We start from the raw sequence: 24482 nt of genomic DNA, 5'->3' as shown, positions 1-24482 counted from the left end.
GAACTTTGTTAGCATGTATCGCCATATTAGCAACGGTAGGCTAACAATGTAGGCGTACCACTGCGAGTACACTACTATGTTCAGTAGCTAAGCAAGTAGGCTAGTTGTAACGTTAGTTAGTTCGTTAATACTCTAGTTAGTTAGTTAGTTAGTAAGTTAAAACGTATAAGAATAACACCGAGGTGCAGTAGCCCTACTTAAATTGATCATAGGTGTAGGCTACTTTTCAACTTTTTTGATTCACCAAAGTGAAATATTAAACAAATGTAGGCCTAGGGCCTAGGCTATGTAGCAACTAAATAAAGGAATAGTGCAGTATTAGAACACAATACAAATTGGGTTATACACATGGCAGGAGCTCATTCATTAATCACATTTGTCATGTTATAGGCCTAGCCTACGTTTCAATTGTTTTTATTTTTTATTTATTTTTTCTATTTTTCACCGTGAATAGATTTCTAATTAAGATATCCATGATACATAGTGAAGAGAAGGCCCGACCATTTGCATTAGGGTGATTTTATTCTCTAGATGCATTGAGTGATGTTGTTATCTTTGCATGTGAACTGATGACATCATCTGAGTGCAGTCCTCCTCCTCCTCCTCCTCCTCCTCCTCCTCCTCCTCCTATTCTATAGACAGGCTGATGCTGCTGAGCTGCTGAGGATACACAGCCAGAGTGAATATGCCCTGCCCAGCAGTGGCTTTGCCTGTTTGATGAGGTGACCTATGCATACCAAGTGTTTTTAAGTCCGGGGTTATCCCCTTGTTTTTGGTAAGTAAAAGCTATTTCTCGACTCGCAGAGTTGACTTATATCTCTCCTGCATCTACAGATTTTGCCAAAAAGGCTAGTTGCACGGTAGCTGCTAGTTGCTACCTTCGCTAGCTTCGCCCTAATGGCCATCGACTCAGGCTGAAAGCGAATCATTATTGGGAAGAAATGTAACGGTAACTCAGATTCTGTCTGTGCAAAATGTGCTATAATGTTGATTTGCATTACAAAACAAGTTTTAAAAAAAAGGGCGGAAGGGGAAATGCGACACAGGCAACAAATTGTATGCAAATTATTTCAGTAATTGTAACTATAGAATATGGACCATTGTATTCAGGGTGTCATTCAGGGTTTTGCATCGTCTGGCAAGCAACAGTTTGATTTATTCTGTTATCTTTTACAATGAGATATTTCGTTTTCACGCACGCATAGGCCCCACTCAATGCTGCTGTCGGAGCAAATGTAACGGTATCTATTGCAGAGAATACTAAAGTTGTATTTTACTATCCATTACATGCATCTCACTGTGTAATGTGTGGACACTGACTGAAGCAACAGACCCATCAGCTACCGATATGCGTTTAATATTGCAGATTAATCTTTCCGACAGTGTCTCCAGCCTCCGTGGCTCCGTTATAGCCCAAAAAGGGTGCACGACTTCCCCCTAACAACTGCTAAGCAAAACTATTAGGAAATGAGGGGACCAAAAATGTCCTCTTTGTGGTCAGTGGCCTTAATGATAGACTATACAAAACAAGTTAAGAATGTGTATTTTATGACATATGAAACCAGAATCAAGGAGGGGCAACTAGAACATGAATTATCTTATTAGAATACTGATACTTGTTGAACGTAATCAGTAGTTTTGAGTATTTAAAATAAAAATTTATCATCCATTTTCCAGTGCTGTTAGTGTATTACCGTACTGTATGTTACAGAGCTAGATCAGAATTAAAATGTACATTCTGAAACTCTGAACAAGGGCATATTTAACTAAAAAGTGAAGGTTATTCAGCTCAAATGTCAGCTGTTGTCCTCCTGAGGATGCAACGGTTAGTTAATTGTTTCGTCAGCATTTTAACTGTCTAACTTCAGGACTTTTCAGAATTGTGCCAGTAGCATCAGCATCCATTATAAGGTGATCCACTTGGACACATGCAATGCAGTGATTTCATGTTCAATGTTACTTATACCCCATATTTTCCTTTTATTTTTTTAAGGTTTATCATGAGCATGGAAGATTATGACTACCTGTTCAAAATAGTTCTGATTGGAAATGCTGGAGTTGGGAAGACATGTCTTGTCCGGCGCTTTACTCAGGTTTGTATGATTCTGAGTTTATGAGTTTGAAGTAATTCATTTACAGAGTATCATACTCTCTATTTCTGTTTTCATTTTAGGGCCTTTTCCCACCTGGACAAGGGGCTACTATTGGAGTGGATTTCATGATTAAAACAGTGGAAATCAAAGGGGAGAAGGTCAAGGTACCCAGACTTTGAAACATTGTTTTATACAAAATCAGATTCCTTTGTGTTTTGTAAACAATTGGATGGAAAGTTGCTGATTTCTTATACTTTGTTTTCCAGCTGCAGATATGGGACACAGCTGGGCAGGAGAGATTCCGCTCCATCACTCAGAGTTATTACCGTAGTGCCAACGCCCTCATTCTCACGTACGACATTACCTGTGAGGACTCCTTCAGGTGCCTTCCAGAGTGGCTGAGGGAGATCGAGCAGTATGCCAACACCACCGTGGTGACTATATTAGTCGGTAAGAAGCTTTACTTTTCACTTGAATCATTTACATTACATTACATTGCATAATAAGGGTCCTTTATTTAATCAGTGTTTTTCATTAGAACACTGTAAAAAATAGTGTGTGCTTGATTTGACTGATTTTCACTTACATTTAAACTTGATTGAACATACATTTTGTTGTGTGGTTTTCACTTCATAATAATTGTATTTTAATACAAATATTAGACACTGTCTTTGCCTAAATGCATCATCACACACAAGCATTCAAATACCTCCACTTTCATTATGGGAAGCCATTTTAGTATTTATTTCATGTCCTTGATATTTCGCCCACTAGTTGGCTCTTTATCAACACTAGTCTGACATTTGGTCACTCTAGATTGGCATTCTGTCTTACTAGTTGAACAAAAACTCGTGCTTGTCAGTCTTTTGCAGCAACTAGTGGCATTTTTCTCCAACAAGTTCCAACATAAGCCCTAATAGTGATGCCAGGCACCGCACTAGTGCCACTCTAACTCTAACTACTGACATGAAAACAAGTGAACATTTTCAGCCTCACTCATAAACTAATAATGTTAAAAGACACTCAAAACAGTGTGACTGTTGAGGATTTTGAATTTTACTAGTTCAACTAGTAACTAAACTAACTAACCAACTAACCGTGAGCCTCACTACTTTACTATTAATCTAAAACGGGGCTTCAAACAGTTCACTAGTAACACTTTTACCTTAACTAGGTAACCAGTTGATAAAAGTGTGTAAAACTAGTAAAGCCAAAACAAACTCCTTCTAGTTGACTAGTGAGCATTTTGGCTCACGCCAGTACATCTAGTGAAAGAACTGCTGCTGTTATCAAGGATATGAAATCAACACTTCAACTATTTGCCATACTTCCATCCCCACCCCCTGATGAACACACAAACTGTGTTGAGATACTTGTCACATGTGATGACAGATAAATGCTCTATGTCTTACAGGTAACAAAATAGATCTGTCAGAGAAGAGAGAGGTCCTGAGACAGAGGGCTGAAGACTTCGCTGAGTCTCAGAGCATGCTGTATCTGGAGACCTCAGCCAAAGAGTCCGACAATGTTGAGAAACTTTTCCTGGACCTGGCCTGCGAACTCATTCGAGAGGCCAAACAGAACAAGCTGGATAACAATGACACTGCCCCAATGCCCGGCGAGGGTAAAGCCATCAGTTACTTGACCTGCTGCAACATCAATTAGAGAGGGCTCAGACTTCTGCACATGGTAACTTAGTAGTCATTGACTGTAGAGGACACAGGGCAGAGCCCCAATGCCTAGGTCCCTCTAAGATGGCATAAAGCCACTTCTTAGTCATTTCTAGCCCCATGCCTTTTTTAAAGCTCTACACGGAAGTAAGTCAACTTTAGTTTGGCCTTGCAGGAACCAGCATTTTAGATGCTGTCGTTCTGGAGATATTGTCAGCCATGCAACAGGATGTATAGTTTTCTGCCTGTTGCATCCAGGAATAGAAGTAGGGCTCCATTTGTCCTTCTTAATGGTCAAATGGCAGATTTATTTTGCTGTTTGGGCTTTAGTATACATTTTCAATAAACATTTATTTTCACCAGCAGTATTATGTGACTAAAAGGTTATACCAGGTATTTTGTTACAGATTCCAAATAGCTGACAACAAGTGTCATGATCATTGGAGGTTATCAGTAAATGATAATAATATGTTTACATACAGTACGCTTTTCAGATGACCAAGTCTGATCAAGTTGCAAAAAGGTTTTGCAAACTTGCCCTAAAATCTTTTGAACAATCATTTATTCCCCGCTAGGTTCTTCTGCTCTGAGAACTGCATACAATTTTAATCTCATTTATGTGTAGTTATTTGCACCCGTCATAACAAACTGTGAAATATTTGTTTCCAATATAGGATTTCTACTTGCTGCTAAAATATTTCTTTTGTGTCGGATAACATTAATTTAAACATATATAATTACTAAATTGACACATTATTATGTGACGTTTTCTTTTTTTTAGCATACATGCATTGCTTCGATTAGTCTGTTGATATGATATAAAGCATTTGGAAAGGCCTCAGATATTGGCAATCATCAGTAGAAAATATAAACATTTTAATCAATTGACTTTTTTATTTGTCTGTCAGCTGTTTCTTTTACCCATAGACGTAAATATTTCTCTGCCTTTGTGGTTGCTGCCTAGCCATGAAATTGTATCACTTCTTATTTGTTTGAAGGGATATGTTCATGTAGTTTCGTATAAATTGTTGTACTTCATATTCTTTTAATGTGAAATTTCTTGATTGTCCAGCATGTATTGCCATAATTTGTAGTGTCTAACTTTATCTTTTTATATATTTACCATAACTGTAATGTACTGTATTGCACAATGCCATATACTGCACAGTTATTATTTTATTGTAACATTATGTCTTTTGTTGTACGGACTTGTTGTACACTTTGGCACTTTGCTTTTATACTTATTATTTTCTGTAATCCCTTCGTACAACCGGCGAGCATTTTGTTTTGCCTTTTACCTAGATTTAACAGCAGTGATTTATTGTTAATCCTTTGCATCTCCTTGTCAACCCAATATGGGAAATTGGAGGAAAACGCTATTGGGATGTTGTGCTTATTTTCCTTTATGTGTACAAAATAATTCCTAAAAAAATTAATCTGCATAACATTAAATAATTACACTAAATAGTGTGTATTTGTCATGTTATTGCTTATGGCCAATCATTGTCATGTCTATGTACTGCCCTCGTGCGGCGACAACGAGTTACTACACCTATATACATTGGAAGTTTTATTTTGAAAGACATTACCGGAAGTGGTAGTATGCCATAATGTCTACATTGATGCAGGTGTGGCTAATTGTATGTTGCAGTGACCACTAGAGGGTGAGCAAACCATCGTGATTAAAATCAACACAGACTTAGCCTATGGGTTTTCCCCAGAGGCCTGTACTACGAAGCTGGTTCAACTTAACCTGGATATGTTGGAGTTAGCCGGTTGGCGTAATCCAAAACATACGCGCTGGCGCTAAACTGTACTACGACGCTGGATATCAAGTGGATCGCTCAAGCCGCCGTGTCCTATCTAGTTAGGTGCGCGTTCACATGAAAGGGGTGGTATTTGGAGCATTCGACCAATCTCAAACACGGAGAAGCGTACTGACAGCGCAGCGTCATACTTCCTGAATGAAAAGTGAACTTTAATATTAGTCAAATATGAAGAAGTTAAACTTTAAACATCCATGACTTAAACACTTTATCCAGCATCAAAGCCACATAGCTGCACCTGCAAGGTGAATACAGCTGGTAACAGAAAAAGTGTTTGAATGCGTACATTAACAGGTTTATGATATCACTGCCCCGTCCAAGACACGATCTGACTTTAATTACATTTGACTCGAGTGTTTCGTCAATTTAATGTGTTGCTTAAAATAATACTTCTGCATACAGTATGTGACACTGTGAGTGTTGCACGGCCAGATACGGCTCAGCTGACTCAGATAAGGAAATATATGATACATTATGATGTGATATGATATGAATGATAATGGGACACATCTACGTCTGCACTCACAGTGCCGCGGACTGTACTTAATGTTACTCTGATCCGGTTACTTATGTCGTGGCAGATATTTAAGTAAGCTTTCTTAACGCTAATGTTATAATAGTCAGATTGCTCTGAAGATGGGAGGGGATATTCTATTAATTTTCACGTTCACACAGTCAGTTGATTTTGGCCGGTCGTCTTTCCTGCAACGGCAGTTTAAACTGTATTTCCTTTCTCCTCCTGTCATATGAATTGATCGCTTTAAACTCCGCACACGGAGCTCTGATTGGTCAGCAGGCAGTGCTTTCACTGAGTTGATCTCTTAGCCTGCCACCTAACCTGCTCCGGAGCAGGTTTGCCGCTCAGCATAAGTTACCATGAAATCTAGCCTGCTAAAAAGAGAACCAGCGTCGTAGGACCGGAAAGCCCGAGATTTCCCTGAATTTAGCCGGCTAAGCGAAAATCCAGCTTCGTAGTACAGGCCTCAGTTGTGACAGGTATAAACAGCATCACAGAATATATTCTTTAGAGGAGTCAATAATCAATTTATGTTCAAGTATGTTATCATGGATGCATTTACGCTAACTTGACTTGATTGCAGTTCCTTGTTTTGCCCACTAGAGGGCTTAAACCGTCGTTTTTTTATGTACTATTGAATAAACCTTTTCTAGCATCAAAGATGACTCCAGAGGAACTGCTAATTATTTTTTAAAGATAATTTATTCAGGCTATGCAACTTGGAAATATAACTGGCCTGTTGCTAATGACCTTCATTTTAAATGGCAGTGAGTGAGCACTGGTGATTTTAAAAATAGGTAATCTCCACATTATCATATTCACAAAACTATTGAATGTTAATGAAACACATATTTGTTAAAAACAATTGTGTAAGATTTAAACTATTATGGTAAAGAAATGTGTAAAGAAACGGAATAGTTGCCTACTTGATTTTCCATTTCCGTTATAGACTTTCACAATAAAAGTCTTACATTATCAGAGGTTTAATACATCTACACCGTGGCAACACAAAGGGGATTAATTCATGTGACAAACGTAACATGGCCTCGTTAGTGATGGGTGCGTGCTTTTAACTTGTTTCCGGTATATTACTTGCTTTGAACGGGTGTGTTTCCAGCGTAGCAGCAACGTGCCCACGTTAAACTCAGACTCCCATCAACCACTGCGAGCATTATTTACATTGGTAACCGATCTGCTTTCTTCGGACTGCTAGCCGGCTACAGTTAAATTAAAGTTATTAAAGTGTTGAGCAGACATTGAACCTGATGCTTGCTGTGCACGAGCGGGCTGTCTCTGCTCTGCTGCTAAATATAGGTCACATGCTGTCTGACTACACCTCTCTGGATTTGCTGACAGGCGAATCTCACTTCCTTTCTTTTACGGGACAGGTCTCATCTTCACAGTGCCAGCAAGGGAGATCATGCGATTTGACTATCATGTGCTGAAGTCAGATCAGTGTGTTGTGAGCTGTGTGTGACAGAAGCAGAAATGAAGGCTGGAGAGAGGTTTGTGGACAGAGCTGCAGTTACCTGCATCTTAATGCTGTGTCTCGGCTGTCTGCATGTGATCGCCCTCAAACAACAACTTTTCTCCAGGCGTGGGGGCTCATCTTCCTCAACTGAGAGCCCCATCAGCTATGAAACACTTTACTTTGACCAAAAGGTGAGTTCAAAATATATATATATATTTTTTTTAAACTCACAATCTGTTCTTTGAAAACTATGTGCAGTGTATGCTTCACAAAGCAAACACAAAGCAGTTTCTTCCTCTTTCACTAGTTTCTGTTTTACTTCATCTTTAAAGGTTTGGTGTGTTTTCTATAGTATAAACTAGGTTGCATTTAGTAGTGTAGATAAGGTGTAATTATAATTAGTACAAATAATCCCTATATTTTGTCTGAATGAAAAAACAAATAGTAATCTTGCTAGTGTTTTATTGTCAATATGCATCTTAACAAAACAATTAAAAAAATTATATTTTATAATGACTGGCTTATTAAAGTGTGCTTACTACTTTATTTACCACTACTTGGGCTCATTGTTTACTGTTTACTCCTTTATGTAACACTTTCTTTTTCTAAAATCTTAATCCAGTAGAAGTTGTTCATGTGTTGTTTCGGTGGACAATAGCTGTTTTACTCTGGCTTCCTGTAGTGAAGGGAAAACCCACTATTGGCTCTGTTCCTGCCGGCGGAACTGCACCCCCCCTTGGCTCCCTGCCTGAAAAGGTCTCCGGGGCCCACTGAATGTGAAACACTTTACCTGAGGGGGCTTTGAGAGATCTTCATTCAGCCTTAACATTTACATTTACTGTTACTTCATGGAGAATCAGGTGGCACGCTGAGTGTATGCTGAGGTGGCAGCATCATGTTTTGTGACATGTGACCCTGACTCATACAGTCTGTGACATGCCTGCTTGTGTCTTCATGCCGCAATCATGCTAACCTGACTCATACAGGGATGTTGCGAAAGGTAATCTCAACCAAGAACCAAACATGTTAAGTCAAACTTTATAGACAAGGTATGTGGCCGTATTCACATGTTTAAGCCTGTCTCATAGCTTGGACATTGGACATCTTTGCGATACAGCTTCAACAAAAGACAAATAATCCCCAACTATTTTGGTAATCGAGTTATCATTTATGTAATTGTAATATTCAAATATGCAGATTTCCTGCTTTTCTATTCTTTTCTATCAAATTAAGGAACATATCATTTGACCTTTGACTTACAAAGCAGACATTTAAAGACATAAAACTTCGATAGACATTTATTACGATTTTTGACATTTTCTAGATCAAACGATTAATCAAGAGCATATTCAACAGATGAATCTATAATGAAAGTGATTTCTAGTTGCAGCCCTGATTTGCAAAAACTTTGGGAGAATACAATCGAGTTCATAAGAAAGTAAAAACAGTGGAAACAGTCGCTATTGCTGATTCATCAAAGTTTGCATGAGTTAAAGTGAGAGGGTTAATTAACCCTTCAGAATAATACACATATTTTTATAGTGTATCACCACACAATATGTGTTTCTTTATACACACAGACAAATTAAAGGATTTGCCTTCTTTGGTTGTATTGCAATATATTAGATCCAATATGTGTTTTGGACTGTTTTTATCAGACCCAACGTTTAATCAATGTATCAAGAAAACTATTCATTGACAATGAAAACAACAGTTGCACTCCGTAATCTAATATCATATGATCAAACAGCTGATGATGTGTATGTGTGGAACATTATTTGGATTAGGAGACAATGCTCCACACCTGGTCCAACCCACGACATCCTGCCTAATCAGACACGCTGACAAGAAGATAAAGAGCGTTTCCTCCCTTCTGACGCCCATTGTCTTGTTGTCTGATGTGCTTTCCTCACCCAATCACTAAACAAATTGTGTGCTTCTTCTTGACAAGAAGAACAAATACAAATCCCTTCAATCCACTCTCCAGTACCAGAAGCAGCTATTTGTGTAAAAATAATCATCAATCATGCTGCCATAGTCTGCACTCTCTGTGGGACATGCTGCTGCGAGGACAGCACCAAGTGGACTAGGAGAGGAAATCCTCTTCACTGCATCTTGCCCCCAGACAATAAATGGAAGTGTCCTTTAGCATCCTCCACTTTAACTGCTGTAGTTTACTTGAGCACATGCTTTGGTGGTTTCCCTCCTGCCTTCAATTGCTTGTTTGTAACACCACAGAAGCGTCTCTTTTCCCGTCCAATAGCTAAAGTTCTGGTCCAGTAGATGTTAAGTGTGGGAATTTAATTTTAATTGGAACAAAACTGTTCTTCATGTGCTGCCTGCAGTAACCACAGGGTGGCACTACTCATCAGGTTGTGGATTTGTTATGAAACCACTTTAAAAGGTTTAGTGATATGCATACTGAGTGGGTGCAAGTGATACAGTATCACCAGGGGCCCTTTTTTGGTTTGGATATTCAACCACTTTAGTTTGCATTTAGGTCATGGTTTTATATCTGTTTGCATTTCAAAAGAGTTTGAATTTCAATAATTGAAGAGTTTAGCTCCCAAAATATGAATTCTAACAATTTAGAAACCTGGTTTGAATAAAAAGTAACTAACCACACAAAATACATTACTTATAACTTTTTACAGCAACTTTAAATGCTTTGTGCGCAGAATTCTAACTTAAACTTTTTTATGACCGCTGAAACCTAATTTGCTGCCAAACTGCCGAAATGTTCCTTTTAAACGGTCCCATGGTCCCCTCACACTTAATAGCATTGCCAAGCACTGAGGAGTCGAGGCTTGAATGGACACATTGAGGCCCCAGAATCTTTTTGGTGTCACTGGCTCATAAAATTGCTGCGTCCTTTGTATCCACTGAGGAGGGAAGTGAGTGAGGAGGGGGTGAAAAAACAACACAAAAACATTTTGTATGAAGTGTTGGTGCTGTTTCAAGGGTCGGACAACTCTGCGCAGCCTCATGGGGCTGTCTTCTCCGAGAGGTGGTTGGTGTTTTCTGCTTTTGTTTAATAAAGAATACAGGAAATATCCCAGAAATATCCCAGAATCCCTGAGGTTGGATGAAAGGAGCTCATCTAAAGTGGAACTAATCGAGCGTCCTTTAAACCGGCTCCAACATATTTTCATACAAATTGGGGCTAATTACCCTAGAATCCAACCTAGGGCCTATTATTTCAAAACACCATAGTTGGAAAGGGTCCAGGTGTCCACTGATCACATCTAGCTTTTAGCAGTTTCCTCTAAAATGCTATCTCTAGATTAACATCAGTATATTTTTGCAACATTGTATTTCATGGACACATTTACATTTGACCCATTGCACCTTTTGGTGAGTTCTGCTCAACTGAGGGTACAGTATTTATGATGAGTTTGTGCCTTCATTTAAATGTAGGATTTGCACTTACAATGTTTTTATTTCTTCCAGATTGATCATTTAGGTTTCCTAGAGGATGGCACTTTTAAGCAGAGATACCTTGTGGCAGACAAACACTGGCAGCAGCCTGGAGGACCCATTTTGTTTTACACCGGCAATGAAGGAGACATCACCTGGTTCTGCAACAATACTGTAAATACCCCATCTGTTAGCTTTCATTTACACCGCACGTAATCGCCACTCTAATTCAACACCTGTCATTGTTTTTCTCTGAAGGGATTCATGTGGGAAATTGCGGAGGAGTTGGGCGCCATGCTGGTTTTTGCAGAACATCGTTACTATGGAGAGTCCCTGCCATTTGGACAAGACTCTTACAGTGTAAGGGGAGATGCAGTCTATTAGTGAATCTTTGTATGATAACATCTGATTTAATAAGTGTGCTTACATGTTTTAACATAAATGTTTGGTCTCCCAATCATAAATAAATTAAAAGAAACAACACTGAGGCATATATTTTAAGATATGTATTCCCAAATGGCATGTGTGTGTTTCTTAAATCCTAGTATTCACAAGATAAATGTTGATTTCACTATCAGTCATTTTAGTTTTTTCGACAGTTTTTTCGAATGTTATACTTCATTATATATATCATTATATATATACTTGACAGTTTTATCCCATAGGCCATAAGACTGCTAAGCACCTGAGCTCTGTTAAGTGCCTCGATAAACATTCATCTGTTTGTCATCTACTTATTTATCTAAATAGTTATCACCGCAATAAACCGTATTTTATTTCGTCTTATTTTACAATATTTTAATAAATATTCTGTTATTGTATATATCATATTCTATTTGCATGTATATAGACTTCTTGCACAATTTTTTTATCTGTATTTTTGTATTTTATTATATATTTTGCATCGTTGGAGGAGCTCGGGTCATGAGATTATCATTGCCATTTCTCCACTGTAGCTTATGTGAATATGACAATAAAGCCTTTGAATCTTTGAATCTTGAATCTGCTTGCAGGACAGCAAACACCTGAACTACCTGACCTCAGAGCAGGCCCTGGCAGATTTCGCAGTGCTGATTCAGAACATGAAGGGAAGTTTACCTGCAGCGCAGCAGAGCCCCGTCATCGCTGTCGGAGGGTCCTATGGAGGGATGCTCGCCGCCTGGTTCAGGATGAAATACCCCAATATTGTGGTTGGGTAAGATATAAAAGCAAGTCTTGGGGACTTTAGGTTTGATTTATAATGATAATAATAATAACTTGGAATTATATAGCGCCTCTTCAAGAAACCCAAGGACGCTTTACAATATAAAGATGGGCCGTGGGGGGGGACAAAAAGGAAAACACACAGCAGGGATGAGAAAATAAGATAAAAAACAGAAATAAACAGAAATGTAGAGGAGAGAGATTGAACTCTGAAAGCTGTGACAAACAGATGTGTCTTGAGTGCTTTTTTGAGTCAGCGGTCCTGCTTTCAACGGGGAAGGACCCTTAATGTAGCAGGAAACGTTGAATGTTTGCAGCTCCAAACATTAGTAAAAGGTTTTTAACAAAGGGGCTTGCTATGGACACTACAGAGGCACTTCATGTATGTGACATTAGGTATAAGAGTTTGAATCTATTAACTTTAAAATCACTATGCAGCCCCAGCAAACATGTTACAAAAATGCTCTTATCACTACCAGCATAATGGATGTGCAGCTTGTGTAAATTTGAGATAAAAATTTAAATAGTTTTTGCTTCTTATTGTTTCAGAGCTCTGGCAGCCTCCGCACCAATATGGCAGTTCCCTGGTATGGTGCCATGTGGAGACTTTTACAAAGTAGTCACACAGGACTTTGCCAGGAGTGGGTATAACTGTGATGCAAACATCAGAAAGTCCTGGAAGGCTATTAACAATGTCTCCTCCACTGGTAAGTCATACAGTGAAAATGCATCTGTAGAACATTTGCAAATAACAATAATACTATCAGTTTATGGATGTGAAGGGATGAACTGTAGCAATAACTGTGCAAAAGCATACAAATGAAACAAGTGGAATAAAAGGTGAAAAGGAAAAAAGACGACATGATAAAGAAGAAATCCACGCATCATAACATCTGTCAACACAATATATGACTACACAATATGATTTATTGAATAATTACAACATACCAAAAAAAGAAAAAAAAAATTCTCATATAAGGTATCCTGGTTTTTAGAGTTTCTACACGTCTGTACAGATGGTCTAAATTTGTGATTTTGATTGACTGTGTGCTAAAGCTTGAAACCAGACAGCGTTTACTCAAACTCGATCTGTTGGGTATAAAATCTAGAGTCTCTCCACAGATGACGGATTATAATGTATGAATCCATAAAATGTACAACCTGCATAACTCAGAATATTTAGACTCTTTAGTATTCTGCTCAGATATAAATAAGAAAGTGTCCCCACCTTTTCCATTTTCACAACCCTCAACTGTAGGAAATGCTTTATTGAATTAAGTGCTACTTTTTTACATCACACCATCAGTTGTTATCAGCAATGAAAAAAGGTTCTAATAAGGTGCACTTTAGCAATGGTTTGATATTTGTATTAACTGGCTTGATTTATAGTTTTTTTCTGTATAAGTTAGCTCTTAGTTTCGTTCATGCTTAGTTTCATTAAAATGTGATATCAATCAATATCAATCAATATCAATAGCAATCAATACATTTCCTTTCTGATGAATTTGACATTTAACTATAAAGACAAAGGAAGTGTCCTGTTGTAGGATAATGGTCCACAACCTGGCAACCCAAAGGATCTGCTTATATCTGTTATGTTATTCTTTGTAAAGCCACGAGTTACTGATTATAGATACTATGTAACGGATGTCTTATTAAAAAGTGGTACACACCTCTTTACCATCGCTTTAATCCAAATCAAATAAATTGAGATTGCAGTTTGATAATATCTCTAACAGAATGAGATGAAGATAATCGTTTTTCAATTCCTTTAAATATTGATTATTTGTGTAGAGAAAATGTCACACCAATACAAGATCAATTATTTATTTGAGCCATGGCACAGCAATTTTGATAGATAGCATCACATTACATTAAACATAAGCAAGTTGTGTAATGTCCAGGGGCCTCATTTATAAAGGGATATACGCTCAAAAAATGGCGTACGCCAGTTTCTACGCAATGTTTGCGATTTATAAAATACTAACTTGACGGGAAAATGTGCTGTCCTCCACGCAAACTCTAACCCATGCGTACGCACTAAGCACACAAACGGGAGAGACGAGAAACTGCGACACCGTTGGCAGAAGGAAGAATGGAGAGAAATATGTGGAAATAATACCATAAATAAAATGTTACCTCTCATTTATCAAATATGAAGAATTCATTTTCAAACATTGATTAAAGCCAATCTTAAAATGATTAAACAAACGCCTGTTTGAGACTCCTCAGTGCACACAAAAACATAACTTGGAGAAATAAATAAATACGGATATGCTATTTAAAACCACCTCGAATATGTTGTGTTAATGTTATGAAATGTTTTCTCATAAATGATGCGGTAAGCAGGAGGACAGAATAACGTCTAAACTGACGCCGTTTTGCATTTCTATAGGTTGTAGATACGAGCGTGGTTTTATATACTATCACGTTTAATCGTGTTTTATGCCGTTTGCCAAGACTTGATAAGTAGCTCGTAAAACACAGGAGGTATGGAAACTAAGAACACCATATGTGGTAAATTGTACAGCTAATATAACACAACACATTAGTTGTATTTCCTTTAACTGGCGGATTATGGATATATAGTTGCTGATCGAAAGCTGGAACACAAACCACCAAATACAACAAAAATAATTCAGATCCAGTCGTCATGACTCCACTCCGGAGGGATTCCCCGATCATTTCTTACAGTTTCTCATCAAGGGGGTGTCTCCTGTCCCCGGGACAAACACACTGCCTGAGGAAGGTTAGGTTATGTGTATTTTTTTTGTCATTAACTTTTTTCGGACCACTTATTTATTTATTTTGGTGACGATCCGACCTCCATGCTGCTACTCTGGTTCAAACTGCATCCACCAAACAATATGATTTATCTCGACCTGCCCAAAATAACCTAAATCTGACACGGTGTGAGATGTCTTTTTTAGCTGTTCTATCGTCATTTCCTGCGATCTTCTTCATGCAGTCAGTCAAAATGAATGAATGAATGGGCGTTTCTTTGACTATGTATAGGCAAATATGGGCGTTACGAGTCGATTGTGATTTATAAAGGGAAACAGGCGTAGGGAGTGCCGTACGCACTTCCCTCGCCGGTACGCAATGTTTTGTGAATCGGAAAATGGCGGAAAATTTATGTACCTATTTTTGTGCTTTGTACTACGTAAGCAACCTTCCTACGTCAATCCTACGCAAGGCGTTATAAATGAGGCCCCAGGGGCCTCATTTATAAACGGTGCGTACGCTCAAAAGATGGCGTACGCCAGTTTCTACGCACTGTTTGCGTTTTATAAAAAACAAACTTGACGGGGAAATGTGCGGTCCTCCACGCACACTCTGACCCATGCGTACGCACTAAGCACAAAAACGGGAGGGACGAGAAACTGCGACACCGTTGGCAGAAGGAAGAATGGAGAGAAATATGTGGAAATAATACCATAAATAAAATGTTACCTCTCATTTATCATATATGAAGAATTCATTTTCAAACATTGATTAAAGCCAATCTTAAAATGATTTAACAAACGCCTGTTTGAGACTCCTCAGTGCACACAAAAACATAACTTGGAGAAATAAATAAATACGGAAATGTTATTGATCACCCCTCAATTATGTTCTCTTGTTAAGAAATGTATTCTCATAAATGATGCAGTAAGCAGACAGAATTACTTTAAACTGAGGCCGTTTTGCATTTCTATAGGTTGTAGATACGAGCATGGTTTTATATACTATCATGTTTAATCATGTTTTATGCCGTTCGCCAATAGCCTACTTGATAAGTCGCTCGTAAAACACAGGAGGTATGGAAACTAAGAACACCATATGTGGTAAATTGTACAGCTAATATAACACAACACATTAGTTGTATTTCCTTTAACTGGTGGATTATGGATATATAGTTGCTGATCGAAAGCTGGAACACAAACCACCAAATACAAACAAATTATTCAGATCCAGTCGTCATGACTCCACTCCGGAGGGATTCCCCGATCATTTCTTAGTTTCTCATCAACGTGTCTCCTGTCCCCGGTACAAACACACTGCCTGAGGAAGGTTATGTGTATTTTTTTTCGTCATTAACCTTTTTCGGACCATTTATTTATTTATTTTGGTGACGATCCGACCTCCATGCTGCTACTCTGGTTCAAACTGCTTGAAACCGGCGTAGGATGTGCCGCACGCAAGTCCTGCGCCGGTACGCAGATTTTTATGAATCGGAAAATGTCTGTGCGTATTTATTTGCTTTGTCCTACGTAAGCAACCGTCCCACGCCAATCCTACGCAAGGCTTTATAAATGAGGCCCCTGGTGTTTGTCATTATCAGCCAAAATACAATTAAACAGGGTAAACATTAAGATGATTTTAGCCCAAAAAATGTGAAAAAGAAGCTTCTAGTTGTCCCCTTGTGTGAATGTTGTTGTTTGTTGCTGTATTTTGGTTGATCTGTCCTAAAGACTTGAGATTCCTAGCTTAGAAAAAAAAAAGTTTAAATGTACTACTTGATTTAACTTTGATGGTTAAAATATAAAGTGCTTACTCACAAAATTCATTTGGATATTTGCTCCTTAAATGTGAGCACCCTTTCACTCTAACCACTATGATATAATTGTTATTTCATTAGCATTCTGCAGTTAAAGCTATCCTGAGGATTTGATCATATCCTATAACGACACAAGAGAGCTGTAGTCCTTAAGTGCTAACAAAATAACCTTTGTTTATCTTTATTCAAATGAGAATGTCACATTTGAGTTCCCAGTAGTAGACACAAATGCAGTTCACATGAAAATGGATTTGCTAAAGTGATGACATTTAAACCTTTTTTGCTCCTTTTTAAAAGCATCTGGTCTTCAGTGGCTGTCAGAGGAATTCAGTTTATGCGCACCTCTTAAGAACAGGAACGATGCGGTGGGCTTCAAGAACTGGCTTCAGGAGACCTGGGTGAATCTGGCTATGGTGGACTATCCCTACGAGGCAAACTTTCTGCAGCCTCTTCCTCCCTGGCCGATCGAGGTACAAACATCTACTTTAGTAAAACAATTTAAAGTTCCAGCTTAACTTTAAATTCATTTACTGTCACTGTTTACTTTTGAAATGAAGTTTGTCCTTGGTGAAGCGGCTGACTTGGCCTGCCCTAAATTGCAGTGAATGTGTGATTCAGCCGCCGAAGTGTTTGTTGTGGTCGTTGAAGCCTTTGTTTACAAAAGCTGTCAATTCAATTCATTAATATTCATAAGGGGTCTGGTTTCCTTTTTAAATTTTAAGTATTCTTTAGATGAGCAGCTATTCTTTTGGTGTGTCGTACCAATGCCCCTTTCATCTGCACACTCCCTCAGATCTCTGAGGTGTTCCTCTGAGGACGCTCACATGGCGGCACAGAAAGAGGACACTTGCCCAGAGCAGCTCGTGAGGCCATCAAAACAAAAGGCTCACCGCTCTCATTTAAAAAGAGACTGTTACACATACTTCAATGGACACTTTTTGGGGAAAAAATAATCACATAACTTGCCAAAATTGCAAAAACAAAGCAACTTTCATTACTTTTTTTTCTTTTTTTAACTCACAACATTACAAAAAGTCAGCGGCCAAAATCATATAGAAATAAAACGGATCATAAACTTAAAATATCACTGCCGCTGAGGCCCTAGTTAGCGAATCTTACGCAGGGCAATGATCCAAGTCCAGACAAGAATCTCCATTTGTGCATTTGATTCCATGATCCAATATCATTTACAAAAGAACAATGAACAGGTTTCCTATATTCCTTTCCTTAAGCCTTTCCTATGACTTTTCTTCTTTATCCTGCTTGAATCACACTGGTAAAAAGACAGTGCTCTACTCCCACCGCCACCTGTCTCCAATATATAGCATTGCACCAGATGCTCTAATCACCCCGTGCCCAAACATGCCTTCAAAATAAGAGAACTACTACTTTAACTCACTTCAATAACGACACTAACCAAGAATACATTTACTATAAACACAAACAGCAAGAAAAATAAATGTTTAACTATTAAATAATATAAAGCAATATATAGCTCCAACAGTTTTTATGTAAAAGAGCTGGTGACAGTATAGCGGTTGTCTTGCGGAGGCTGATTGACTTCAGTTCAGTGTATTCTACAAGTCACCTTGGCATCAGAATCAGAATCAGAATACCTTTATTAGTCCCACAGAGGTCACGTGAATAAACCAAGCTCTGCTGCCGACCCCCCAACTCTGTTTGGTGCTTCGACACCCCTCCTCCAGCAGACTTTCTAAAACTTTTAGTCGTGTGATACATTTTTTGTCTGCTTATTTGGTTATCGTTGAGCCGCTGAATAGACCCAGGAGAACCATGTCAGGTGAAATAAACCCTAAATGGTCATTTTGAGTTTTTTGGCTCCGTGCCTTTAATGTATGCGACCCCTATGGGTGGTTTAAGCGGTTTAGGCAGTGGGTGCAAAGAGGAGCTTTTTTAATGACAAAGCTAATGTGATTATCTGAGTGAGTGTGAGAACGGGGTATTGAGGGCTTAGAGGAAGGAAATCTGTTGGCAGAGATGAATGTATAAGCCTAATCCTATCTGAAAAGTAGGGAGAAGATGCTTTGGAGCAATTGCAGTGTTTTTTTTTCACAGTATAAATCTTTGGTTGGACATGTCTGTGGCCCTCCTCATCCATCGACCACCAACTCCTCCCCAGTCCTCAGACAAAAGCCTTAGTAACAGACTCCACACTAGCTCAGCTCCCCTCCAACCTCCATACAAGAAAGCCCAGTTTCTCCGCCTCACAAAGAGTGCAGAACAACAGCCAACTCTGCCGCTGCAACCATAACAACTCGCAGTGAAATTAAACAAAAGCTGAAACGCAAATATTTATCATCCATGCTACTTATTCCGAGAGATCAACCATGGCCAAAATAACAAATAACAAAATAGCCGTACGGACAGCAAAACTTAGCAAAATGTAGATCATTGCCTTAAAGTTAATGGACGCTTTTTTCCTCCCGTGCCAAGATTAGAGCCATAAATTCAAGTTGATTCCAAGGAATTTCATATGCTAATCAGGCGCCACCACTTTTTATGTGGAAAAACACTTTATGGGCCACAAGAAAACAAGGTCCAGTCTTGTAAACAATATGGAGAACCATACGGGAACAAGATATTTCTATTTCTAAGCTTAAACAAAAAGGCATGCCGCTGTATTTATCTGTAACTTTTTGTTGTTTTCCCGTCAACCGGTCAACAATTATAGTCCTCCAAAATTCAAATTTAAATATCAACTTTGTGTTACACTTGGGTTTTATTCTCATTATCACAAGTTTGAGTCTTCTTTTTGGAATGTATGGTCAATAGAAATCCTTTAAACAAAATGTAACCTCATTTTTTTAGATAATAAATAGCTAAAACGTTTTATACATTTACAAATTCGACACGGGAAGACGTGGATATTATACATTTATAATAAAAGTAAGGTTTTTGTTGCAGTTAGATCAAATTCCCCCCTATCCCAACATAAAAACATTTGGAAAAGGGTCAAATTGGATCTGAGGACCACAGGAAGGTATACAGCTTGTCTAAACTCTAACGCAATCACAAACTTCTTGTTCATTCTTGGTGTTTTCTTGTTCCTGTGTTATCATTTCCAAGGTGGTCTGCAAGCATCTTGCTTTGGATCCCTCTGTGTCCGACTTCCAGCTGCTGCACGGTGTCTCGGAGGCAGCAAAGGTCTACTACAACTACACCGGAAGCTCCTCCTGTCTCAACACATCTCAGACAGCGACCGGCAGCCTGGGCCTCCTCGGCTGGTTTTACCAGGTGAGCTGACACAGAGCGCAGGGATCAGGCGTGTCATTTTGAATAAATCACAGCCCAGATGTGGCACAGGGCAGCTTTACCTGTCACAATGAATATGTGTTCACGCCCTCTCTCCCAGGCCTGCACAGAGATGGTGATGCCCATGTGCACAGATGGCGTCCAGGATATGTTTGAACCCGAGGAGTGGAACTTCCAGGCCTTTTCTGATGAGTGCTACGCCATGTTTGGTGTCAGGCCGCGAGCTGACTGGGCAGGCACAGTCTACGGGGCGAAGGACATCGCCTCCCACAGCAACATCATCTTCAGGTAAAAATAATAAAATGGCAGACAGAAGGTTCCCTGTGTTTCCTGGATCTGGCAGGCGCAGTGAGAGTCTTTAAACTGCAGATTCTGACTGGCTTTTATTGCAGACTCACAAAAAGTATCCACCTGGGTAGCCACAGGAGGTAGACTGAAGTATGTAAAACTTAAATGAAAAAGCACTGACTCTGATGTGGCTCAATCACAAACACTGAGGTGGGTCTTGTTAGGTTAACTACCAATTAGCAGCTTTTGTCAAGCAATAAACTGGGTGGCACTCAGAAATGTAATGTGTGAGCTTTCAAAGCAACTGAAATACATGTCATAACAAATGCCAATCATTAAAGAAAGGCGCTCAAAAATAGAAACAGCAGTATCTTACCGCCCACATGGGAGGTTGACAGATACTGACATACACAGTTGAGTGTTTTATTATATTGTGTAGCACATTTTGTCTTTTTCATATTCTGTATTTTATGTCCAAGGCCACATGTTTTTTTGGTGGGAATTTCGGGTGGTTTAAAGTGACATGTTTTTCTTTTAGCTTGTCCTTATTAGGTAAATGTTGATATAATGGCTACGGAATAATAACACCATCTGCAATTTCATTGGGTTTCTATTAGCCTAGCTTACACTATACAACTGGCAGCCTCTGGTTTATGATCTTCTGGAAAATGAATGTTAAGGCTCGTCAACCATTTTGCAACCAAAACAGGAAGAGGATAGGGCTTATGTTTTCCCTGTTAGCTATCAGTATGTGTTATCTGGTAGCAGAAATAGAACAACTGGAAAAATAACTATTTGTTTAATGAGTTGTTACGGGACTTAAGAGGGTTTGAAACCTTAAGTTGGCATTCCTTCTACTATTTTAATAAGCTTTTTTATCATATCGAAGAGACGTTATGACCACATCACACCCGTTTTGGCAGACCTTCATTGGCTTCCTGTCAGTTACAGGATCCAGTTCAAGTACTTACTTGTTGTTTTTAAATCATTGCATGGACTGGCACCACATTACCTGTCTGAGTTGTTGCACCGCCATGCTCCAGCTAGAGCATTGCGATCAGCTCAGCAAAATATGTTGGTGGTTCCTCGGTGCAGGAAAAAAACCCGAGGTGACAGGGCTTTCAGTGTTGCAGCTCCCAGACTGTGGAACAGCCTCTCAGTACATATCCGGACTGCTGAGTCTATTGAACTTTTTAAATCTCAGCTAAAAACTCACCTCTTTACACTGGCTTTTAATACTAGTTGAACATTACATTTTTACATTTGTATGTGTTTTTTAAAATATTTTTCTAGTTATTGTGCTTTTTATCATGTTTTTAATTATTGTTTTATTATTGTACTCCCATTGTGTTATTTAATATTTATTGCCTGTACAGCACTTTGGTCAACTGAAGGTTGTTTTAAATGTGCTATATAAATAAATAAAGATTGAGATTGAGATTGATATTACTGTGTTCTTGGCAGTTATAAGGCTCTTTGGGAAAATGAAAGGGATCCGATTGACTTTTTGCGACAACAATAATTGTACTTGGAAATACCAGTTGGACTTGAAAGTAGTTAAAAAGTTGTCTTTGGCCACTTTAACTAAACTAACTTAATTACATAAATGAACCACCTGTTAAGTTTGTGTAGCTTAGAAGATAAAGAAAACCTTTTATGTGCATAAAATGTATACTTTGCAAAACAATTCTACCAAAAGTCCCCAATTATTGTGTAGCTCTAAATACCCTGAATCAACCTTGTGGTAAACATTGTCTGATCCTATGCTGTTGTATTTCAGTAACGGAGGACTGGACCCGTGGTCTTCTGGCGGAGTGACCCACAACATCACAGATTCTCTGGTGTCCATAATGATTCCTGACGGCGCCCATCACTTGGACCTCCGCTACAGCAACGCCCAGGACACAGCTCCAGTCCGCCATGCTCGGGCGTTAGAGGTGAAGTATTTCCGAGAGTGGATAAGCCAGGCCAAACTGCATCCACCCCCCAGACCCTGAAAGCAGCACAATGTCCCCCTACCAGGATTACCTAGCTTTAATTGATCTGACATGGTATTCAACAGGGTGACCTCTGCATCATTATGCCAAAGTGTGTGCCTTTTTTAATTAATGTGGGGGAAGATTTTTTTACCTTTGAAAGATGACCTTTTTATAAATAAAAAAAAATCAACAACCCTTTTAATTTGAATAACCATGTCATTAATCAAATGGTGGTGTTTTAGAATCTTAATCATTTTCTTTGTCCGATACAAGCACACTCCATTTCTTTATGCCAAACTTTTAAATGTCAAAGGGCTACAGGGGTATGAGAGAAAAATGAGATATGCTTGTGATAACAGTGCTTTTTAAATGTCTTCCTTTGTTAATTCATGTAATCACATTATCATCATGAAAAGACTGGATCATGCTCGTTTTGTTCTTTTTCTACCATGTAAAATTTGCCAAAAACCCATTATGGCCTCTCTGCCTCCAAGCTAGTGTTTTCCTGTTGTCAGTGTAATAATCACAGATACATTCAGTTATTCAAATCTTTGATTCAATTTTTGTCAGCAACTAAGGGATTTGTTGTTCTTGTTGTTGACACTCAGATCTATTTGTTCTTTCAAATGAATGTACAGTCTGATGTTAGTTCTTGACATTTTTAAGACGTCTCAGGAGAATAGTTTGGCACCAAATAGAAAGAAAATCATTCTGTTACTCTGCACAAAGTCTGCTATTACATTTGATATGTTATTGTTCACAGAAGAGTGTCCTCCTGGCCTTTTGAAGATGTCTATTTATGTCTTATACTAGCTTTGTGTAAAATGCTGTCGTTCCAAAGAAGTCTTCCATACTAACTGATTAAAAACCTGCTTATGATACGGTCATATAGTCTTTCTCAGTGTCTTTTAATCATGTTTAGATGTACTGTTGCTATGTTGAGCCCACTCTTTGTCTTGTTTCAGAGACACTGAGACTTAAGAGTTACTTCCACCTAGCAGGAACAATTTCATGCGGCTGAGATTTAATAAAAGCCCAATCGGAGGAGGCCAATAAAGTCAGTGGTGGGAGATTATTGCAGCTACGCCTGCTGACCTCACCCCTGCCGACCAACCTGTGGGATTCCCCCTGGCACGCATTCATTCACTGCCTGCCATTAAAGCCCTAAATTGCAGCACAGAGGCAGCCCATAGACCCTGGTTTGTTCCCCCCCTGCTAGTAATATTATTAATACAACTCCTGGGGTGCCAGGGAGGTGGAGAGGGGCGGATGGAAGGTTAAGAGTGAAGCGGTGAGTGGATGAGGGAAAGCAGAAACCAAGAATCCTTTTGTAGTTCTCCTTTTTATTCCCTCTTTTTTAAACGTCAAGCTAAAATATTCAAATGTCACGAAAATACTAAGACGGGCGATGAACACTTTTTTTATTTCCTTTGAACTATTCTTGCCCCCCCTTTCTTTTAAAGCTCTGACATAACATGACTTTGTGAAGCAGATGGGGAACATGTCCTGCACTGGTATGTGGGATGATTTTCTACCAGGAGGCACAAAGCCTGACTTCTCCGCATTTTGTCACAGGCTTGACTGGATTTCAGACATCCCAGTAGAAAGAAACCTAGCTAAACATGGGGGAGGACGGACTAAATGCCACCCTTAAAACTTTTCTCAGGACTTTGAGAGGTCATTAATTTTGCCAGCCTTTTCTTAGTCTCTGACACTGGCCATCAATCAAAGGTGTTATTAGTATTCTCTCGACCCCAAACTCTGAGTATGTCCCTGCTCAGACAAGGGACCACACAGTAGTAGGAAGAGATTAAGCCTGTGTGTGTGACATCACGTTGCACCCTTCTCCCTCTAAGTTGGGTGCTGCGGAATAAGGAAATGTATATTGTGGTTGTAGTGTTTAACTTTATCCAGAAAATATGGGTCTTGTGTAGCAATTTGATTATTGGAAAAGGCACTGCAGACTACTAATGCTTTTCTCCAAATAAAAATTCCCCCAAAGCACCAAACCAAATGAGATTTTGAAAATACAATCGTTTGACCTCATTGATTCTGGCCAAATAAAATATATTAAAGGAATAAATTAACAATTGACCTCATACTAAGGGTCTCAGGAGTAGAAACAAGTCAAATGCTCTCAGTTTACATGCTGTTTCCGAGCTGCTCTGCCCCCACCCATCCCCTCCCTCCCTCTCAGCCTTTAAG

The 24482-nt window shown here is 39.0% G+C and overlaps 2 protein-coding genes across 2 annotated transcripts; both read left to right on the top strand.

The window, feature by feature from the left end:
* The first annotated feature begins 625 nt into the window (after positions 1–625).
* rab30 (RAB30, member RAS oncogene family) lies at positions 626–5230 on the top strand. Its single transcript, XM_034113007.1, has 5 exons — positions 626–775; positions 1994–2093; positions 2174–2257; positions 2360–2543; positions 3508–5230. Exons 2-5 carry the CDS (start codon positions 2001–2003, stop codon positions 3756–3758), a joined length of 612 nt encoding a protein of 203 aa, XP_033968898.1. The 5' UTR covers positions 626–775; positions 1994–2000; the 3' UTR covers positions 3759–5230.
* A 2058-nt stretch (positions 5231–7288) lies between these two features.
* On the top strand, positions 7289–23164 carry prcp (prolylcarboxypeptidase (angiotensinase C)). The gene is made up of 9 exons (XM_034113006.1): positions 7289–7768; positions 11028–11168; positions 11253–11354; positions 12008–12189; positions 12747–12904; positions 17035–17207; positions 19825–19992; positions 20111–20298; positions 22079–23164. The coding sequence occupies exons 1-9, from the start codon at positions 7595–7597 to the stop codon at positions 22293–22295; spliced, it is 1503 nt and encodes a 500-aa protein (XP_033968897.1). The 5' UTR covers positions 7289–7594; the 3' UTR covers positions 22296–23164.
* The last annotated feature ends 1318 nt before the right edge of the window (positions 23165–24482 follow it).

The sequence above is a fragment of the Trematomus bernacchii genome, unplaced genomic scaffold, assembly GCF_902827165.1.
Source record: "Trematomus bernacchii unplaced genomic scaffold, fTreBer1.1, whole genome shotgun sequence".
Lineage (NCBI taxonomy): Eukaryota > Metazoa > Chordata > Actinopteri > Perciformes > Nototheniidae > Trematomus > Trematomus bernacchii.
The sequence above is the reverse complement of the archived record's forward strand: the minus strand, read 5'-3'. Positions and strand labels throughout refer to the sequence as shown.

Bases quoted from the DNA above. Each gene is read 5' to 3' on its own strand.
- rab30 (XM_034113007.1), top strand. From the start codon at position 2,001: ATGAGCATGGAAGATTATGACTACCTGTTCAAAATAGTTCTGATTGGA. The intron at 2,094-2,173 runs GTTTGTATGATT...TTTTCATTTTAG, and splicing joins TTGTCCGGCGCTTTACTCAG to GGCCTTTTCCCACCTGGACA. The intron at 2,544-3,507 runs GTAAGAAGCTTT...TATGTCTTACAG, and splicing joins CGTGGTGACTATATTAGTCG to GTAACAAAATAGATCTGTCA.
- prcp (XM_034113006.1), top strand. From the start codon at position 7,595: ATGAAGGCTGGAGAGAGGTTTGTGGACAGAGCTGCAGTTACCTGCATC. The intron at 7,769-11,027 runs GTGAGTTCAAAA...TATTTCTTCCAG, and splicing joins CACTTTACTTTGACCAAAAG to ATTGATCATTTAGGTTTCCT. The intron at 11,169-11,252 runs GTAAATACCCCA...TTTTCTCTGAAG, and splicing joins CCTGGTTCTGCAACAATACT to GGATTCATGTGGGAAATTGC.